Source organism: Gadus chalcogrammus, chromosome 10, assembly GCF_026213295.1.
Source record: "Gadus chalcogrammus isolate NIFS_2021 chromosome 10, NIFS_Gcha_1.0, whole genome shotgun sequence".
Lineage (NCBI taxonomy): Eukaryota > Metazoa > Chordata > Actinopteri > Gadiformes > Gadidae > Gadus > Gadus chalcogrammus.
The window spans coordinates 14,767,282-14,786,571 of NC_079421.1; the positions used below are offsets into that span (position 1 = coordinate 14,767,282).

General features: G+C 45.4%; 1 protein-coding gene across 2 annotated transcripts in view; it reads left to right on the plus strand.

The window, feature by feature from the left end:
• The first annotated feature begins 464 nt into the window (after window positions 1-464).
• The window catches only part of pdlim7 (PDZ and LIM domain 7), a 30,276-nt gene continuing 11,450 nt past the window's right edge, over window positions 465-19,290 (plus strand). Inside the window, exons 1-5 of one of the 2 annotated variants that reach the window (XM_056600862.1) lie at window positions 465-656; window positions 3,088-3,186; window positions 9,747-9,898; window positions 14,262-14,289; window positions 15,453-15,649. In XM_056600862.1, the coding sequence (XP_056456837.1) occupies window positions 624-656; window positions 3,088-3,186; window positions 9,747-9,898; window positions 14,262-14,289; window positions 15,453-15,649 (509 nt within the window). In that variant the 5' untranslated portion in view covers window positions 465-623. Of the gene's footprint in view, window positions 657-2,158; window positions 2,268-3,087; window positions 3,187-9,746; window positions 9,899-14,261; window positions 14,290-15,452; window positions 15,650-19,290 lie in introns of those variants that run through there. The other variant, XM_056600863.1, reaches the window with a different exon arrangement.

The following is a 19,290-nucleotide window of genomic DNA, read 5'->3' on the forward strand; positions in this document are numbered from 1 at the left end:
CATGAAGGACACTGATTTATACTATGTCAATAGTTGTTTTTGGTGAGAACACCTACATTTTCTTAGCAGAAGCCATATTTTGAATAATTTTTAATATGTATTACATGATTTTTTTTTACTTCAGTAAGGTTAGTGGAGATATGTTCTTAGCAGCATATTTTTTTCTATGTCTCACAACATTACTCTCGCATTTCCTCTCATATACACAGAATATGTTTTGTAAAAGCACTATGCTAGAGGGCAGTGTTGTATATTCTAAAGCCCACTCAAACTGAATTATACTCATATATAATGTATATAATCTTAGTACTACCTCTTATTGAAACAACCACCGCCTGTGAACGGCTCCTTGCTTGTCATTATGTTATGTTTCCTTCTGTTCATCAATACACGTATACATAACACATGCAGAATGAGTGAGAAATGTAGACATGGCCCATGTGACCTGCTGACGTTACCGTCGGCTCATAAAGGGAATTTCAGGGAATGATCGCTGCTGCTCAAGAAGGGATCCACGGTTCCTCTCTGACGTCTGCTTTAAGGAAGTCCGAAAGGCTGGTCTACAGCCCCTACTGATATTGATTGAAGTCTTCATCCGACATCCAGACAAAAGTAGCACTACGATGTCTGGCGAAGAACAGAGAGAGGGACAAGAGGTAGGCATGTCGTTTTTCTGCATGTATCCGATGGGCTTATTGCATGGTAAAGATTCAACTAACACGTTTGGCTGAAGTTCGCGTCTTGGAGACGGGTTGACTTTTCTAAAACACCGTCCAGTTCGTGGAGAAAGTGACGGGACGGCTGTTCTTCTACAGGCCCAAAGCGGTTGAGAAAAAACTTTTCCTAAGTTCGCCGTGTTTGTCCCAGTGTCGTCCACATCCTTTATTAGATGATCGACGTACTTGAATTCGAGGTTTGTTCGTTATTTTTCGGGGGTAGGCGAGTCGCCAACGTTGGGCTTCGAGCTCGTCCAGGTTTATTTTAGGTCTTCAATGTATACATTTACGAGAGATAGGCCTACTGGGTATCTGGTAAAGTTATCTCTCCCCTTTACTTCGCTATTCGCATGTCTGCTCTTTTAGTCGCGGGTCATTGGTTCAGCATGTCCATTCATTCATTTCCAATAGGTCTTCGTTATGTTGCGGGCTTGACCTCATTCACATGCTGTGTGAATAATGTAGATATCATAATCAGTAGGCCTTCTCCGTGTATCTATAGGGGTTCATATATTTTTCTAAACGTATGGGCTCCTGACACTGTCACCTAATATGCTTTCTTTAAAATGTCATCGATTCAGTAATGTCATAGCCATGTTATAGCTTTGGTACACTTCGTTTTCCATGTTTTCCTTCCTATTGATTTGATGTCCTGTAAAATGTGGAACAGACATCGAGGAATCAACACCGAGTTAACTTAAAAAGGAAACAACAGCTAAGATCCTTCTACCTCTGTTACTATTAGTAGGAGGTCATAAATTAGTCTCTGGTTAAGTTGTCTTGTGCATAACCCACTTTGTGTTTGTATGCACGGCATTAGTAGGCTTACTTCTAGGCAACCCATTTTTATAGATATAATGTGAAATATAATCCTTTTATAAAAGCTCTAGCCAAGTATTATATATAGAGAGAGAGATATGAGATAGACCTTTTTAAATGTAGTGCCACCGTTTTTTCCTCATCATTCTTTGTATTCTTGGTATGTGTTACTATCAGTCAATCCTAGTACTTTTTACAATTAGGAGGATAGAACAACTTAATTGCTGGTATAGTTTTACTTTGCTCTTTCTTTCAAGTTTGCGAGTATATTAAACGGTTGTAGTTCATGGGGTTTCCTTTATGCTTTCTTGTGGAACTGAATAGAATAGCATATTACAGAATACAGTAGGATATAATGGAATAGATTAGGTTGTTGTGCTTTTTTGTGTGCAATTCTGGTGCCTTAGGTAGAGTAGTCGTTCCCTCTCTCCCTCTCTCTCTCTTTCCCCCCTTCCCTCTGTGACTCATGGGGGTGTTGGGCTGAAATAGTTTGGTGTAGATTTACATTCCTTATATAGCCTCTGAGGAGTGTAGAGGCAAGGGCTTGCCTGTGTCGCAAGAAAAAAAAGAATGTGTGTGTGTGTGTGTGTGTGTGTGGGGGGGGGGGGGGGGGTTGGGTTTGCCAACAGAGTGAGCAAGAGAGAGCTATAGCACAAAAGTCAGCTTGCCTAAGCTCACCCGCTTTTTACTCTTCTCCTTGGTCTGGGCTGTTGGCCAGTCCCACAGTTTAAGGTAGGTTTGCATGGGCACATCCGTAGGTAGCCAAATTGTCATAAAGAGCGCTGGTACCTTTCGACATGGGGCTGGGGGAGGAGCATGAGTTGGAGTGGGGTTACAGGTACAGAGGTCAGTGGTGCTGGCCTGCGAATCACTTGGTGAGCACCAGCCACATTGATCTGGGTCTCAAGTTGCCCTTGGTTCTTAAAATGACATTGGCCTTATTTTTCATTTTGTTTTTAGATTCGGACATCCATAACAGCATGGGTTTAAATAGTTTCAATTCATGATGAATGTATGTCTATCTATTGGTTCATACTTGTATATTGTCGTTGTTTACTGTATGTACGGTCATTGTGGGGTATAGGTTTCTGACACTTTTCCCACAAATGAAGTTCCTACCTGGGAAATATAGTGAATTCCCCCTGCCGTGTCGGAATCAATGTTTATCACTTTCTTGCACAAATGGGCATAATTTAACTGCGTCTGACAAGTAATTTGCACGCATCACCTACCTTTTTAATGATACATTTTAATCAGAATTTGAACCGGCTACACCTGTTCTGGGTAGAAAAAAATATCTTGGTGACGATATCACTTTGCTTCTAATACATTAACAAGGAATGGTTCCGCGCTTATAAGCAGCAAAAGAATATCTTGGTGACGAATCAATATCATTTTGCTGCTAATTTGTGTGGAACCATTCCATGCAAATGTATTCAAGCGGCACCTGGAATACTTGTTTGATACCGAAAAATGAATGATTTAACCATGCATCCAGCGCTATCAGAATAATAAGGTGTGTTGTTTTATTTCTCCTTATTTCTTACCCAAGGCCATGAACGTCTACAGCATTACCCTAGCTGGCCCGGCACCATGGGGCTTCAGACTGCAGGGTGGGAAGGACTTCAGCATGCCCCTCACTGTTTCAAGGGTAAGAATGAGAATATCTTTATCTCCTGGTTTTTATTTATCGCTTATAATGTCCTGCGGGTCCTTTCATCGATCAACTCTAGGTTTTTTTTCTATGTTGTTTCATTATAATGTCTTCAAGGACTCTGTCAGTGTGTCCACTCGTTGTTTATTCTGTTTTCATGGAGATGGATTCTATTTGAAGACTTTGGAAATGTGTCTCGTTATTGGATTCATGCTTCTGTGCTTGTACATTGGTGTGTTTATAATTTTTGCGTCTTGACACTGTGACTGTTTGAATTCCCAACCCTTAGTGTTTACAAAGACATGTGTTTTTTCTTGGAACACTTTGCTTTTCCTTTCGCTCACAACACCTTGACCAAATGGATCTTCAAATACTCTGTGCACTTTGGTCATTGAGGAAAAGAGCTACAACACTTTCCTTACCATATAAGTGCAGTGTTTTATCAACACACTCACAAATGTGAACAAGCACACGCTCATAAAATCATTCCAACATCGCTGCCAGAGATTTGCTCATACAGACCTGACATTCTGTTATGCCTTCGTCTTCATTGGCAGTGTTTTATTGCGACTTTAGAGGCCTGTTTGACCTATAAACGTCACACAGATTTGCATATGACAATTAATGTTGGCAATTTTCTGCAACAGAGATTAATACAAGTTGATTGATAGCCTGGTGTGAATCCATCCAAAATGACCTCCAGTCTCTAAAAGTTACCTGGGCCGATCATAGTGTTCCAAACATACCCAACGGAAAATACTCGTCACAGCAACATGCCGTTTTTAATTTGAGTTTTTGATCATAACATTCATCACAGTACAACAACACCAGTTATCTTGGTACAACATTACAATTGTCGTACTGTGAGAACCGGCTCTATCCGGTGTATTTATTGACGTGGCATAACTGCAAGGTAGTGTTATTGTGTGTAAGCAAGTAGTTGTCGAATTGACACAAAGCTGCAGCGAGGGAAGCGGTTGTCACGGTCCTGTCAGTACATGTCTCATACCTGCCTGTCGTGCTGGCAGCCGTCAAAGTCGTGAGGAAAAAACTAACAAACGGAATGCTCCCGTTGGATGCATGACAGTGAATAGTTTCTCATACCCTAAAATAAGGATAAAGAGTTTGAGAGTCTTTGTGTGATGAATGCCTAAGACTAAACTTTTGCGATTGTTGGGGTGTGATTCACAACTTAACTAGGAGGAATGTCACTGCTCTGGCTCCACTGTTATTCATATTATTTTTGGCTAATCATCAGCTGGTGTACTATTTCCCCACAGCCACGATACATTTCGACTGCTTTCCTTCCTGTCCGTAATTTATTTCTTGTTTTTTATCCAGTTCTCTAGGAAGTCTCACCCACCAACCTTATCACCTTAATATATCCTTTCATTGTTAGACATGGTAGCCTGCGGGCGATGATGGATCCCAGACCTGCAAAAACAATGATGTAATGGGAGGTGTGGGAGAGGAGGGGGGACTTAATGACTGGTTAGTGGCTAATATACCCCTCGCTTGTTCCCCTAGTCTTCTAGGCTTTAGGGTACCGGAGCAGAAGATATATGTCTCTGAGTAGTTCTCTGAATTTCTCTGTCTTTTGTGTTTTTAAGGCCGCCGGCTCTTTTTGTTTTACTATGTTGTCATGAATGGCTAGTCAGTGAATCACACAGACATGACACACGAATGGAAACAGCCCATCCAGAGGAAGTAAACATAAAAGATGTTCAGTATATTCTACCTTGACATGACTGACTGTGGGATAAGCCAAACCTAGAGATCCCTGGCTAACAGAGCTTGTATTCAGTGTGTGGTCTTGTCTGACTCTCAAAGCCCATGAGATATGCATCTCTTGCAAGGGATTCTATTAGGAGAGATTACACAGCAAAGAACACGAAGAATGACAGGACAAAAGGCTATGCTAAATGCTAAGGGGCAAAGAGATCACTATTGATAGTGCCAGAAAGATCAATGCTGCAAAGTGTTTTTATTGTGTTCACTTGAGGATTAGCAAATATTTGGGGGGTTGTAAAGTTATCAGTAGGTCTGACAAACGGATGGTTACTACGGTAATAGTTATTTGGCTGACTTGGTCTTGCAATGGCTGATCTGGTTTCTGTTAATATCTTTTTGAGCTCTTTGTTCTATCCCCCCTCGCTCTAACTATTGTAAATTAGAGCAATTGTTCTTTTTTTTTGTTTGTTCGATTTCAGAAAGTCCTGAGGATGTTTGTCCTGCTTCTACAGCGAGTTGTGGGAGTTTCATGACAAAACGCTCACTACTTTCCCATTTCCTCCCTATGTACTCCCTGGCCCTCGAATGCTAAGCTTTTTCACAGCATTCCTGGGATTGTTCACATATCCATCCTGTCCCTACCAACAGAGCACCCCCTTCTCTTCCCCACTCAGCGTCCGATGTGTTGTCTGGCTCTGGCGCCCTGTTCTCTCCACAACACAATGGGCCAAACCCCGAGCAATACCTTCCCCAGTTAAGTCGGTGTCAGGACAGATTGTTAGGCCGAACACACACAGACACACACGCGCAGACGTAGCCTCCAGCAAGCAGTTCCCCGATGAGAATCCATCTCCACTATTAATCTCTGATCTCCCGACACTGGGACTCCATAAACGTTATTATTATTGGATACAAAGGAAACCCCAAGAGCCAGGGGGTCTCCAGCACAGAGAACACTGGAGTCCCACCATAGGCTAGGAGGTAACCACAGATGATGTCATGTTAATATGCAAGGGGGTGAGATTAGCTGAACGTTCGTCAACACCTCCACAGCTGGCTATGTCTCAGAGTGTTCCCCGGCACTTTTGTGTGTGTGTGTGTGTGTGTGTGTGTGTGTGTGTGTGTGTGTGTGTGTGTGTGTGTGTGTGTGTGTGTGTGTGTGTGTGTGTGTGTGTGTGTGTGTGTGTGTGTGTGTGTGTGTGTGTGTGTGTGTGTGTGTGTGTGTGTCTTAACGTGTGTACTGTTTATTTGTCCCTGGCCATCTGGGTCCCACTCGCTTCTTATAGAGTGTAAACAAAAAATACATAATTTCTTTTGCTGCTAACCTCAATAAATAAATAATTCAATGACATCTGATGGGAGTCTCCATGGGAGGTATTGTGTTTGCTCGCCGGCTATTTGGACGCTGATCGTGTAACAACGGTGTGTGTGAGTATTTTCCATGGGGGTTAGTGTTGGGCTGTCTGTTCTTGGCCCAGCCAGCACCGCCCGCACCACATGGCTGTAGGTTTGCCTTTCCATTTCTCTGAGGGATATTTATGGACGTTGCATCAGCTGTGCTATTGCCAGTGATGTAAGGGCAGACAGCTCGTTGGGCCCCCAAATAGCTGGGGAAGGAATAAAAAGCTGGAGCTGCCAGGGAGTTGGATGGCTCCTAACATTCACAACCCCCCCCCCCCCAACCCTCCCTCTCCCTTTCAATGAACTCCAGCAGTATTTGTTTAACCAACGGAGAAAGAAAGTCTAACTTAATCGTGTGGGATGGCGAGACAGAGCGTATCTAAAGCACCCCCCCCCTCCCCCCCCCACCTCCCTCCCGCGGTGAAGAGACTCGCCTGATGGATGAATTCCAAAATATTGCGTCTCGGAAAACCGTTGGCCACGTCTTTGAAATTTTATAGCCCACGAGAATATCTCTGTCAACGTCGCCCGCTTGTCCGAGTGTGCTCGGGAGAGAGAGACGCGGGCCACCAGCTATTAGGCCTAACTCCTCAATTATGGATAGCTCTGGTCCTATAAATGATGCCGTGCCATAAAACGTGTCTCGAGATATCCCCGCGAATGATCAACAGTCATATTTGCCCTGAATCATTTATGATGATGTATGTACGCGTGATGTATAATGCAGCTGTTGCGAGTTTGTCCGCGGCTGGAGACGAATGGGTCCTATTAAAAAGCCATCGTTTGTGAATAGGTGGCCGCACCACAGGCCTGCCGTGTGAGTTCTCCCCCCCCCCCCCCCCCCCCCCCCCTACTCGATCGGAGGTATTGACGCAATGTGCTGCATGGACAGGGCTTGTTTTCCACACTGTCCTTCGGCGTGTTGACTGACCCGAGGAGGATTCGGGGAGGCGGGGGGAAAGAGGGGAGGGGGGGGCAGGTATAGGGTGTCTAGTATGCCCCCCGTCCTGCCCGCAGACCCCTCCCACCCGGGCAAAGCTCTGAGCACAGCAACTTTACTGCTGCCGCCTCGTGAAGACAGAGAGCAGCTGCAGCGCAACGAGTCTGAGCGAGCAGCGCAGGTGTCTGCGTCCGTCAGCTACCCCGGCGTGCACGCGTGCACATGCCTTCGCAGTGCGCACACACACACACACACACACACATCCTCATGGAAATGCTCTTGCAAATACATGAGACCACACACATACACACCTGACAATACACAGGCTTATACCTATTAGCGCCACACACACACAAACATGGAAATATACATGCTTATACCTAAAAACACACACACGCACGCACGCACGCACGCACATACACATACACATACACATACACGTACAAACACACAGCAACATGTGAGCGAATAGCTTCCCCGTTCTTTTCATCTTTCCCCACTTTAACTTTTTTTGGAAGTCAATATTACTTTAGTCCACATGCCCATCAGCTCTGGTGACTTCCTGCACCTCTCTCTTTGTTGTGTAGCACCTTGATGCCCCCTTTCAGGTCCTGAAGAACCTTGTTGGCAGTGAGGCCTTGCTGACAACAGCAGGCCTACAGGACGGAGTCTATCTAGTTTCCTTCCTTCACTCGTTGCTTTAGTCTCGACGTATTGAGCAACACTTTGAAGTGTTTCTTGAAATGGAGAAACGATGTTCTCGATCACATAATTGCTTCCAGTGATTGCGACTCAGAAGGCGAAGGGAATCGAGCCGTCTACTGAACATCGGCCAAATAATGACGACTCCAAGCCATTAAATGCAGATGTAATTTACCCCCTTTTTTGGTACTTTTTGGTACTTACAATCAGTTTTTATTTGTATTTTTGTGTATGTATTTTCCAGTGCAATGCCAAAAAACGAAAATCACCTGGAAAAAAGTTGCCATCTTATCCTCAACCCCTAACCCCCACCTACCCCCCAACCTCACATTCAGTTTCCAGATTGCATTAGCGACACTTGTGCTTCACCGCCGCAGAATCAAAGCGCCATGTGTGATAGCTTAGCTGAACATGGCAGACGTCTATTGATTGAAGCTGCCGAGTCGCCCGCCCTGTTTGATGAGCTAACGCGAGCAGGGATCCATGACATCAGAGAGTAATCCCGATAGTTTCTTTTTTTTTTTTTTGGCGCTCACTCCCCCTTATCTGATGTGCAATACTTTGTACTCCCAGTTATCTGAGACTTTGACACAAGTCTTGAGTTTCGTTAAGCCTCGGGGACAGGCTGACTAAGCCCTTACTAAACATGTTTTGGCGTCTGCACTCTCCTTATATTAAGGGCTTAAAGGGACACAACACCCCCTACCATCAACCCCCCCAGCCCCCAACATTGCATTTAAGTCTCTCCTATCAAAGCTGTGCGGTGTCTTTCCGGTTAGTGGTAAGGGCAGAGACAACCTTTGTACCGCCAGCGTATTTGGAACACGTGACCCATCAATACAGGTGTCATCCCTTTATGAGTCAAAGGAGCCGGTGACTCGGGACGTCTGGCTGCGTTGACTCAGGTTCTCTGCCAGTAAACCATGTCGACGTTACTAAGACATCGCAAAGTTGCCTCATTCGTTTTCATGAGCTCACTGTGAACTCAAGGTCACATCTGTATTGAATCAGGGGCCTGAGCAGTGGTGAGGTCATGTGCGTGAGATAACTTAATTTGGTCTGTAAGTAGTCCAATGTCTCAGGAAGTTCCCTCCACAGAGCAGAGCACAACTCCCCAAACTAATTACAAGAGTGTTTGCAACAAACAAAAATGACCAAGAGACTTGTTTTTAATTAATTTGTGCATAGTGCTGTGAAAAGAGGTTCCGGAGGATGGATTTTTGTCTCTGTCTGCCTTCCCCTCTGTCAATACAGGCTAATCTGAAAACATAAAATGGGAAAATATTGTCTGTCTATTTGTGATTTTGTGGCGTCCAAACTAACGTGCGTCCCTTGAGCTTTGTGTAATCGCGTGTCTCTTGACATTATCTGCGCTCACATTTCTTGGTCTATTTTCTCGACTTGTTTTGTCTGCTGCTGTTTCTGAGTTCCGTCTATAAGCTTGTTTCAATTTTTCTCGTCAATGCGATAGTGATCGGATATGCCTGATCACAACAATGACCCAGGCTTGACACTTATGTATGTACGCATGCTAAATCTGGGGCCATAGCTTTGATGGGATGTCTTGTTCCGTGTGTGTGTGTTTGTCTGTGTCTGTGTCTGTGTGTGTCTGTGGGTGGGCAAATCCTCGATAAAATCAGCTTCATAATTGAACATTAATTTGTTGTGCATGTGTAGTAGAAGTGCTTTGTATCACTGACTTCCCCACCTGACAGCTGAAGCACTTGAGCTGATGTTATCGGAAAAAAAATAACCGCTGGTGTGTTTGTGTGTGTTTCTCCAGTTGACCCCAGGAGGGAAGGCGGCCCAGGCAGGGGTGGGGGTCGGAGACTGGGTGGTGTCCATCGGTGAGATCAACGCGGAGGACATGACCCATGTGGAGGCTCAGAACCAGATCCGCGCGGCCACAGACTCGCTCAGCCTCAGCCTCAGCAGGTAGGAAGCTCTGGCCCAGAGGAGATAAGCCCGTAGCACACGAGCCTTAAGTGTCCGTGAACCTCTAGGAAGGGGGGGGGGTGGAACCGGCAATAACATCGGATTTTACGACGATTTTAAGAGTCAGGTGTCTTCTTAAATCCGGGGGATATATTTTTAACCGTAACAAAACAAAGACATGCTAGGACGTTAATAAAGAACTGCATGATTTTGGGTTAATACGCCCTGGCTTACATACATGCCAGCACCCACACACTGGCTTACATACATGCTAGCACCCACACACTGGCTAACATACATGCCAGCACCCACACACTGGCTTACATACATGCTTACGCACACGCGCCCGTGTGCTTCCACTGAGACTAACCTCCTAAATTGCCACAGTATTGCCATTTTATCCGGCGTATTTCATCATAAAATCACCCTGATTTGGACCGGTTCTATTCTTCCTGCATTGGAGAGATAGGGTAGGAGTAAAACATGTATCCCAGAACCAACAAAAAAAATTCTCTCCAACTGCATTTCAATTTGGGAGATGCCTTTCTAAACATCCGATTAGTAAACATTGTAGCCGGCCAAATTTCCTTTTGAATAATTTCTTACATAGGCAACGTTGCCCTATGTTGAATCCACCTCATAATGTAATTGGAGGGAAATCTCTCTGGGAGATTAAAAGCACTTTGTAGCAAAAATTGAAACAAGGAAAATGTTTTTGTTTTTTTAAAATTTTATTTTAATCAGTTTTGGATAAGTTGTCCTTCGTCTGTGCTGTACCTACTCACATAACTCCTGCCAGGAATTTCTTACTGAAGTATCTCTCTGAAGAACGAGCCAAATGTTTTTTTTTCCCTACCTAGAACTTAATTATAACAAAAAGCCCCCCCCCCCCCTCCCCCCCTCAAGAGATGCCTTGGCACTCGATATGAAGCAGAAGTTGATAGAAAAAACGAAAGGGTATTGACTCTTGGACAAAATGCAAAGGTGAGGCCCTTGAGACTCACCGTGGTGCTTTCAAGCGGTAAATTGCAGATATTTGTTATGCTTAAAGAGGCCCAGGGCTTGTCAAGGCTAGGTCTGAAAGTGAAAACACACAGCAGGTCCCTTTCCCTTCAAGGGAGGACCAATATACTCACTGTCGACACTCTCTTTTTAATACGTCTGCCTGGCATAATGTTCTTCGGGACTTTTCGGGATCAAAGACTTCTTCCCCCAAATAGTGGAGTTAGAATATAAACAGGCCCGGGTTTCAGAAATCTGGCATCATATTTCTTTCTGTTGGTTTGTTTATTTATTTCCTATTCACAACAAGGGCAAAACGAATACGAGTGTTTTCCCGACAAAATAGGAAACCTGACTGAAAGTCTGGAGGGCAGATAATAAAACCAGAGCAGGACAGATTTGAGGCATCGCGGTAGACCCTCTCAGACAACACTGTAGACAGGATGAAGTCACAGGTTGACCGGGGGTCACCGGTTGGTTATTGTGTGCGTGTCAGATGTAATACCTCTGTCATAGGCCCCTATATCAGATTTATCTTGATATGTAGCCCCTGCTGCCTTTGGCTGGATATCTCTGGGGTTAGGTGAACGACACCGTTCTTTAGAAGCGACTGAAACAATCTAACTCGATAGATAAACGCTCCCGTTGCACCACGATCCATTAGGAAGACTGTTTGGTGCAGACATGTAACGCGTGTGATATGAATGTTTTGTTGGACCATTTAATTGGACAATGAGATGGACACGGGATGCGCCATAAGGGATTGTCTCGAATGTAGCCGAAACTTGGGTACTTGCCTTTTAAACCCTGACCTGCTCAAAAACCCATGCACTTCAAGTCACCTGTGATCCCTAAATCAAGAAAACGACTCGCTAGACATCCATTTACAGAAGTCCATCTCTATTAGGATATCTCCTGACCGAAAAAGGCTTTAGAAATAACAAATGGGAAGCTTATTGGCTAATCTGAATCGATTCCATGTCACAGCGAGCCGTTCTCCATCGCTCGTTTGGCTCTCTCCTTATTTGTCAGAGTGTTTGTGATCGCCCTGAGCTGCATGAGCCAGCGTGACACCAGTATCTTTTGGAGACACCACACATGATTCTCACCTCCTATATGTTTCGTCACATTTCTCTTTTTTTTCAAGAGGCAATATTGAAGATAAGTGTATAGGTCTTAACTGAAGTCTCATCCTCTTTCCTCTGGTAACTCTTGTATCGTAGGAGTTGTACACCATAATATATGATCACTTTTTGCAAACACACTCGAATCAGCATTTTTTTCCTGTCTGCTCTAATGTTTTTTTGACACGGCGTGAGAGAAATTGGCGTGAGAGGGATTTTGTCCGGCGCGTTTGTTCCACCCTGGCCGCTCGCCTTATTTCACTTAATCTTCGTCTGCCCAAAATGGAAAGTGTAGGCGCACAATTAATATCGGAGCTCCCATTCTCAATCATTTTCTCATCCCAGGGGACCGAGTTAGCCCATATTTCAAGTGTTCCTCTGCCAGTGACCTTTCCTAACATGTAGTATGAGTGGGGGCCTGTTGGTCCCTGGGGTTTCTGAGTGAAATATCTCCCTGACGGCAAACACTCAGGCGGAGCCCATGCAGGGAAAGTAAGAGTAAGTGATTCTTTAAAGGTGTGGGAAACAACCTCAAGATACTTTGAGTGTAAGGTTGCGGCCTGGGAGGGGGGGGGGGGACGCCGCCCCATTATCCGACGCTACTATATTCCCAGAAATGGATTCCCTCATCTTATTCATTTTGATGCAATTCCCCCATAAGAAATATGATGCCACACACTGCTATCTCAACCCTTTTTTCTCTTTCTCCCATTTCATGCTGCATAAAAACCCATGCTTTGCATTCTCTTCCCCCTGGGCCTGACTTGTCAAAATGGGTTTCCAAGCAATGGCAATCAAGTTCAGTTAACGAAGGGGAGGAATGTCACACTGGCTCAACTTGTCATCGGTTTCTAATGGGTCTGTCATACACATATTCTACGCCGCTGCATTTGCTTGCACTTCTCTCCCCATTTGTGTCACTGTCTTCCCCCCTATCTGTAAGGCCCTGCTGGCTTGTGTTGTCATCCTGTCTTCAACAATGCTTTATTAGGGGACGGCTGATGCAACGGGTTACATTTAGCCTAGCAGTTACAGGAAACACAGTCCGATGTGTTTGTCTGTCCGCTGTTGCTCTGTGTGCGCGTGCGAGTGTGTGTCTTCCCACGTGGCCACCCGACACAACGGGGTCTCATGACTGTTTCGACAGCAGGCCTGTCACGTCGCACTGCGGTCTAGAGGCTTGTGACGGAAGCGGGTGACAGACATTACGTACAGTAAGGCTCACTGCTTACTGGTGATGCCATGTTAATATTATTCAAATGAGCCCAGTTTGATGTTGTGCTTCTAGTCCAGGACAGAGTAATGTGGAACCTGGGACTGGGGGGGGGGGGGGGGGGGGGGGGTAGAGGTTTACAGCATTGTTGCAATTTGCTTGATGAATGAATCTGTTTTTCATTAGGCTTAGGTAGTTCAGGGCCCATTGGATTTGAAAAAAGCCCCTAGATTGATTAAGATGATTTGGTGTTTGCATTACCTCCTCAGAACCAACGTAATTTCCAACTGAAGACAAATTATACACCAGTGACACAACACATTTTAAGGGCAAATTGTACCCAGATGCAAAGCACTGCTGTTCCCCTTCATACAAACGAACAAGTTGGCAGTTCCCACCTGATAAATATTCATGTGATTCATCGAGGGAGAGAGGGGGGGAAAAAGAGGCTTGTTTTAATAGCTATTTAATGTGCTGATTGTGAATGTGCTTCGATTCAGTGTGACTGTATTTCGACACTGCTGTCACGATTTGCACTAAACCACTAAAACAGTTTAAACAAAAAAGTAACAAAACAATTATTTCCTATCAATGATGAAATGGCTTGGTTTTGGTCAGTGGCCAGTTAGTTGACAAACCAAATTTCTGCGTTGGCGTTCAAGAAACTTTACCTCACCAGCACCTTTTGTAGGTCTGACGAGTGAGGACGTGTTTTACAAAACGTGTGCACGTATAAGGCCGACCGTAGAAGAAATGCACATTGTATTAATTTCCCTTTAGCTGTTTGATTTAGTCACGCCTCACTGAGTTGCAATATAATGCAATATGGATTTAGCCCGGGAGTTGCATGACATACTGAGCCCCGAACAGCCTTCCCTTTTTATGCTGATTCAAACCCCCCAAAAAGGGGGCAGCTGTGTTCACGACAGCACCTATGATTGGGGCCATTAAATCAGAGTTCAATTAAATATCAGACCGGTGCAATTCTCTGCTCTAATTATCGTTTTCTCTGCTTCTCTTCCAGGGCTTTCAATGCCGGCGGCGAGCAGAAGGTAAGATGTGTGTGTGTTCACCCCTGGTGTCCGCACGCGCCCTGGCATGCTCCGGTGAAGTGATCAGCGTGTTTAGAGTCGCAATGAATTAGCCCGTCCAATGTAGCCTGCTCCGGAAAGAGACCCCTCTCTCCCCAGGGTCTTTTACCCGACTATTTTGACGGATGATGCAATTTGAAAGTCTTCTGTTCCTCACAAGCACTTAAGCTCTGCCTTTGGACATCCTCAACAATATGTTATGTCGTCTTGTGATTGAACTCGTACTGATTCAATCACCTCCCAAGGTCCTCTGGGAGTCGTGTGTTCCATGCATCACCAAAGCATCTCCTAGGCCGGCCGGGCCAAAGGGGATTGTTTTGTGGATGTGAATGATATATAAATGCCATGCTGGAGTGCCACGTCAAGTGATGCCCTGCACAATCCCTGATATCACGTCTGAAGAATTTTAATTTAAGGGACGGAAGTAAGTCACTATTATCTGACACATCAGTAAACAGTTTGGGGAAAGGGATCGGACCTGTCCAGGAAACGGGCCACACTCATGTCATCCTGGCCCCTGCAGTGTGATAAAGCGTTTTGGCACAAGACTATATTTCTTCAGCAAATGAGCTGGAACCCAAGCTGTCCACAAGGTGGAAGAATTCCATATGGGTAGCAGGCACCTCTCTCTCTCTCTCTACGCCGTAAACGCTTAACACTCAGCATGAAATCTCATTACGCCGACTGTCATTCATCTTTTAAATGTATCACCCCAAAACGTCTCGTGCTGAAGTATTTCTAACGGCACAGCAGATTATTCTGGCCCGTTCCTGGGCGACTGCCAAAACAAATATTTGTCAGACAATGCTGCTTGTGTGTCTTCACACTTCTTAGGCACTCCTCCGTGCAAAGACAAATGTCGGCTTGCTATGACAAAGCACAGTCTTGCGGCAAGCAGCATTCATTTGCTGAATGAAAAATGATTATGGTCCCTGACGTGGAGTCTTGGATTGTGCAACAGCCAAAAAGGATCAGTAAAAAGGAATTGACTGTTGTGTGAGTGTGTGTTTTTTGAGTCAGTGTTTGTCTGTGTGTGTGTGTGTTTTTTGCAGATAAATTCTAATCGCATGTCGTGATGTGCTGTTGTTGTTTTTTTTGCGTTGTTTGTGTTCCCACCCATACAGGGTTCAATTGCCCGTGCCTCGGTTCAGCCCAAATACTCCTTTGCCCCCAGCACCGCCATTAACAAGATGGCGACACCATTTGCAGCAGGGGGTGCTAGTGGCAACTCGGGCCCTGTTATTAAGCCTGTGGCCTACTCCCCTAAGCTTAACACTCAGAGCTCGCATGGTCTGGGCAGTGTACAGCAGCCACGCAATGGGTAGGTGGATAACAGCTGGCTTTGGAAGCAGACATGGGCCCTGTGTTTTCTTCTTTTTCCCTATTGCATTTCACTCATTCATATTACATCACATTTTATATCATAACCGGGGGAAAAAATAATAAAGAATATAAATGGTGATAACGTCTCAAAGGGAAGCTTGTGTTTAAAACTGTTGGTTAGGTAGTTAGTGAGTTAATACATTATTCCTCCCCAGTTACTGGGGAGGTTGTGTATACGTTGAGCACTAGGCAACACGCGGAGCGAGACGTAGCCAAGACGACGGCACAGGTAATTACAAAAGGAGTTTATTGCCATTATCTCTGCCAGCTATTTAAATCAATCACAGAGAACAAGCTGATTATCATCTTTAATGAGCAGCCTCACAGCAGAGCATACCAGATATGAAAGCAATTCTTATCTTTCCAAGGAGTAGGTGGTTTATTCAAAACAAAGCCAGCAATGATACAAAACACCCACCAAGTGCCAGACACTTCTTCTTTTTGCATATAGTTACACTTATTATACCAGAGAATTTGCTCCAACTGTAATTTTGTGGGACGAAAGAAGTTTTGGAATATGCAGAAAGGACACTTACGTGTGATGATTTATGATTACTTTAATTAGGATTTTATTATGCGTACGGCGGAAAACACAGACGACTCTCGACCAATCTGGAACTGGCTAATGGTTAAATATCCAACATCCAATATGAACAAAAATGCAGATTCCAAAAATTCTGTTATCGTAACGCATAGTGTTGTTAAAGGAATGGCGCAATGCTTTGAAGACTCTTTGGGGTATATGAGGCTTTGGTTTTGTAATTTCCCCCGCTAATGTTTGCTATATTTGAACACTGGAATAGGAATGAAGCCATAATGCATTGTTAATGTTGTACCTTATAGGTCCTGCCACGCGACTCATCAGAAGTGATTACGTGGCAATCCAAACGCCTCTTTAAAACAATTGTTTCTCACACAATCACCGCAGAATGGGGGCTATTCAGGATTTTTTTCATGATTTTTTTTTAGAATGGATCAAAAAGCGTTTGCATTAGGCAAACCGTGTGACATGAAATGGTCATATTGTACCTTTGGTTGGGGGGGGTGAATGTGGCCTCAGTTGTCGGGGAGTTGTTAGTGATCTGGCTCGTGGCGCTGGCCAAATGTCTGTTGCTGTATTTAGCCTCGGAGAAGCCTCTCATAAAATCTGCTGAGTTCTCATGGCGTTCTTACTGTGGTGGTGCTGTATTACTTTTTACTGCCTTATTTGGAGACCTCAAACAGATGTGTGACGTTCCACTGTTTCGCCGAGCTCATTCCTGCCTCCAAAAAAAAAGAAAACGACTGAAATGAAACAAAAAAGGGCCCTAAACGTGACTTCCCCCCGGCCTCAGACCATTTGCAAACCATTCAGGGAACATACACAGACTGGATGTGATGGACGGTTAGTCCTGAGCCAGATTCAATGCCATGTTTTCTGTGAAGCCCTATAGCTAGTATCAAGATGCACACGGTGACATTTACCATTATTGACTGTGTATTAAAGCCCCGATTGGCAATATTTGAAGTGCTTGGACAACAGTGAACCCTGTTGAGAGTTTCCATGGCAAATGTCACGTCTGTTCACATAACTCGGGGGGGGTTACAGGACGTGTCGGACAGGCATTAGGAGGAGTTCCTTGAGGTTCTGAACCGAGCCCGGGCCATGTGCGTCTGAGTGACAAGCTAAAGGAGCGCAGAAGGCTGTTTGACGCCAACACAATGTGTTCCATTATGCCGCCCGGTCGACAATAACACCCTTGTCTGCTCCGTCACCCTTCGTGTGCATTTTGCCCTGCATCCCCCCTCCCCACAAAAATAGCCTCTTCTTCTTTTTCTTCTTCTATTGTGCGCAACTGCTGTCATATTTTGACACGTTCTGTTTTTTCGCAAAACACTGATCTCTGACCCTCATTCTTCTTCCCCTGTTTCCCCCCACTTTCTTTCTGTTTCTTTTTAACTCTGCAGATGGAGGCTCCCGACAAGTCAGTAAAACACTATTTTTGTTCCCACGTTTGACGGCAGAATAATGAGTTCTTGTGTGCCTGTCAAATTGTTATTCCCTTTCATATAACTTCCATCCTTGAGTTGCACCTGTGCGGCTGCTTTCTGCCTGATCCCAATTAGCCTATAGGCTTTCATGTCAACCACAGCAGTCATACTGTACATAAGAACCGGAATATTCCATGAGTTTCTGTTTCTAAACGTAAAAAAAAGGCCTGCTAGTTTTTTGCTCCACCATCTGACGACCCAACCTCCAACCCTGATCTGTGGTCTGTCCCCATAGGGTCGAGGCTACTTACTATGATGACATCTATCCTATGTCCAAGTAAGAGACTTCGGCATGGAGGCCGGCTTTGCTGTTTTCTACTTTATGTAAAGACCATCCTAGGGGCCGTGGGGCCGAATTGATGAGATGCCCTTGGCTCAACGAACTGATATGGATTTCGTGGCAAAATTGATATGGGCAGGATAAAAATACGTTGGAACAGGACGAAGCAAGGCATCGCTGAATCACCGCTAACCAGTCATGTTTTGTCTGCTACGAGCGGTTTTGATAACTGTAATTATTACACTGTTTACAAATACATGCTAAATCTATGTTGTTACCTCAGACATGAGTGCAGGTGTTACTGCACCGAGGGCTTGTCTTTCGTTAATTTAAATGAAAGTGAACCGTACAATCACTCACGATGAACGCCTACTGGTGTGCGTCAGACAGCGTCCCTGGAGAAATCCTAATTAGCCTCCAGTAGCTTGATGAGCGCGCTAACAGTCGCATGATGCGTTCGGTTTCCCTGTTGCCATCAACCATCACCTGATTGGTTAGTGTGCATGTGGGGGGGGGGGGGGGGAAGACTGTGCCTCAGGGACCCCCAGAAGGTCCTTGTCTGGTCAGTTGTTGTGGTGGTGGCGGCGTGGTTGCTGCTGACGACCTGATGTGTGTTCAGGCACGGCCTGAGGGCTGAGAACCTGCCCTGCTTCATCCCCAACGACCGCAGCAAGAAGAGGCTGATTCAGGACACCCAGGACTGGCACCCCCGCACCGGCACCACCCAGTCCCGCTCCTTCCGCATCCTCGCCCAGCTCACAGGAACCGACTTCAGTAAGTCAGGGCCTGAGGTCTGGCGAGAGAGAGACGGGAGAGAGAGAGACTGAGACACAGAGCGAGAGAGAGAGAGGGGAGAGAGAGACTGAGACACAGAGCGAGAGAGAGAGAGGGGAGAGAGAGACTGAGACACAGAGCGAGAGGGAGAGGGAGAGAGAGAGACTGAGACACAGAGAGAGAGAGAGAGAGAGAGAGAGAGAGAGGGAGGGAGAGAGAGACTGAGACACAGAGAGAGAGAGAGAGAGAGAGAGGGACAGAGACTAAGACACAGAGGGAGGGAGAGAGAGAGAGAGGGAGAGGGAGACTGAGACACAGAGCAAGAGAGAGAGGGGAGAGAGGGAGACTGAGACACAGAGCGAGAGCGAGCGGGGGGAGAGAGAGAGAGAGAGAGGGAGAGAAAGACTGAGACACAGCGAGAGAGAGGGGGAGAGAGAGACTGAGACACATAGCGAGAGAGAGGCAGGAGGTTCTTTAGGAAGATGGACGGATGG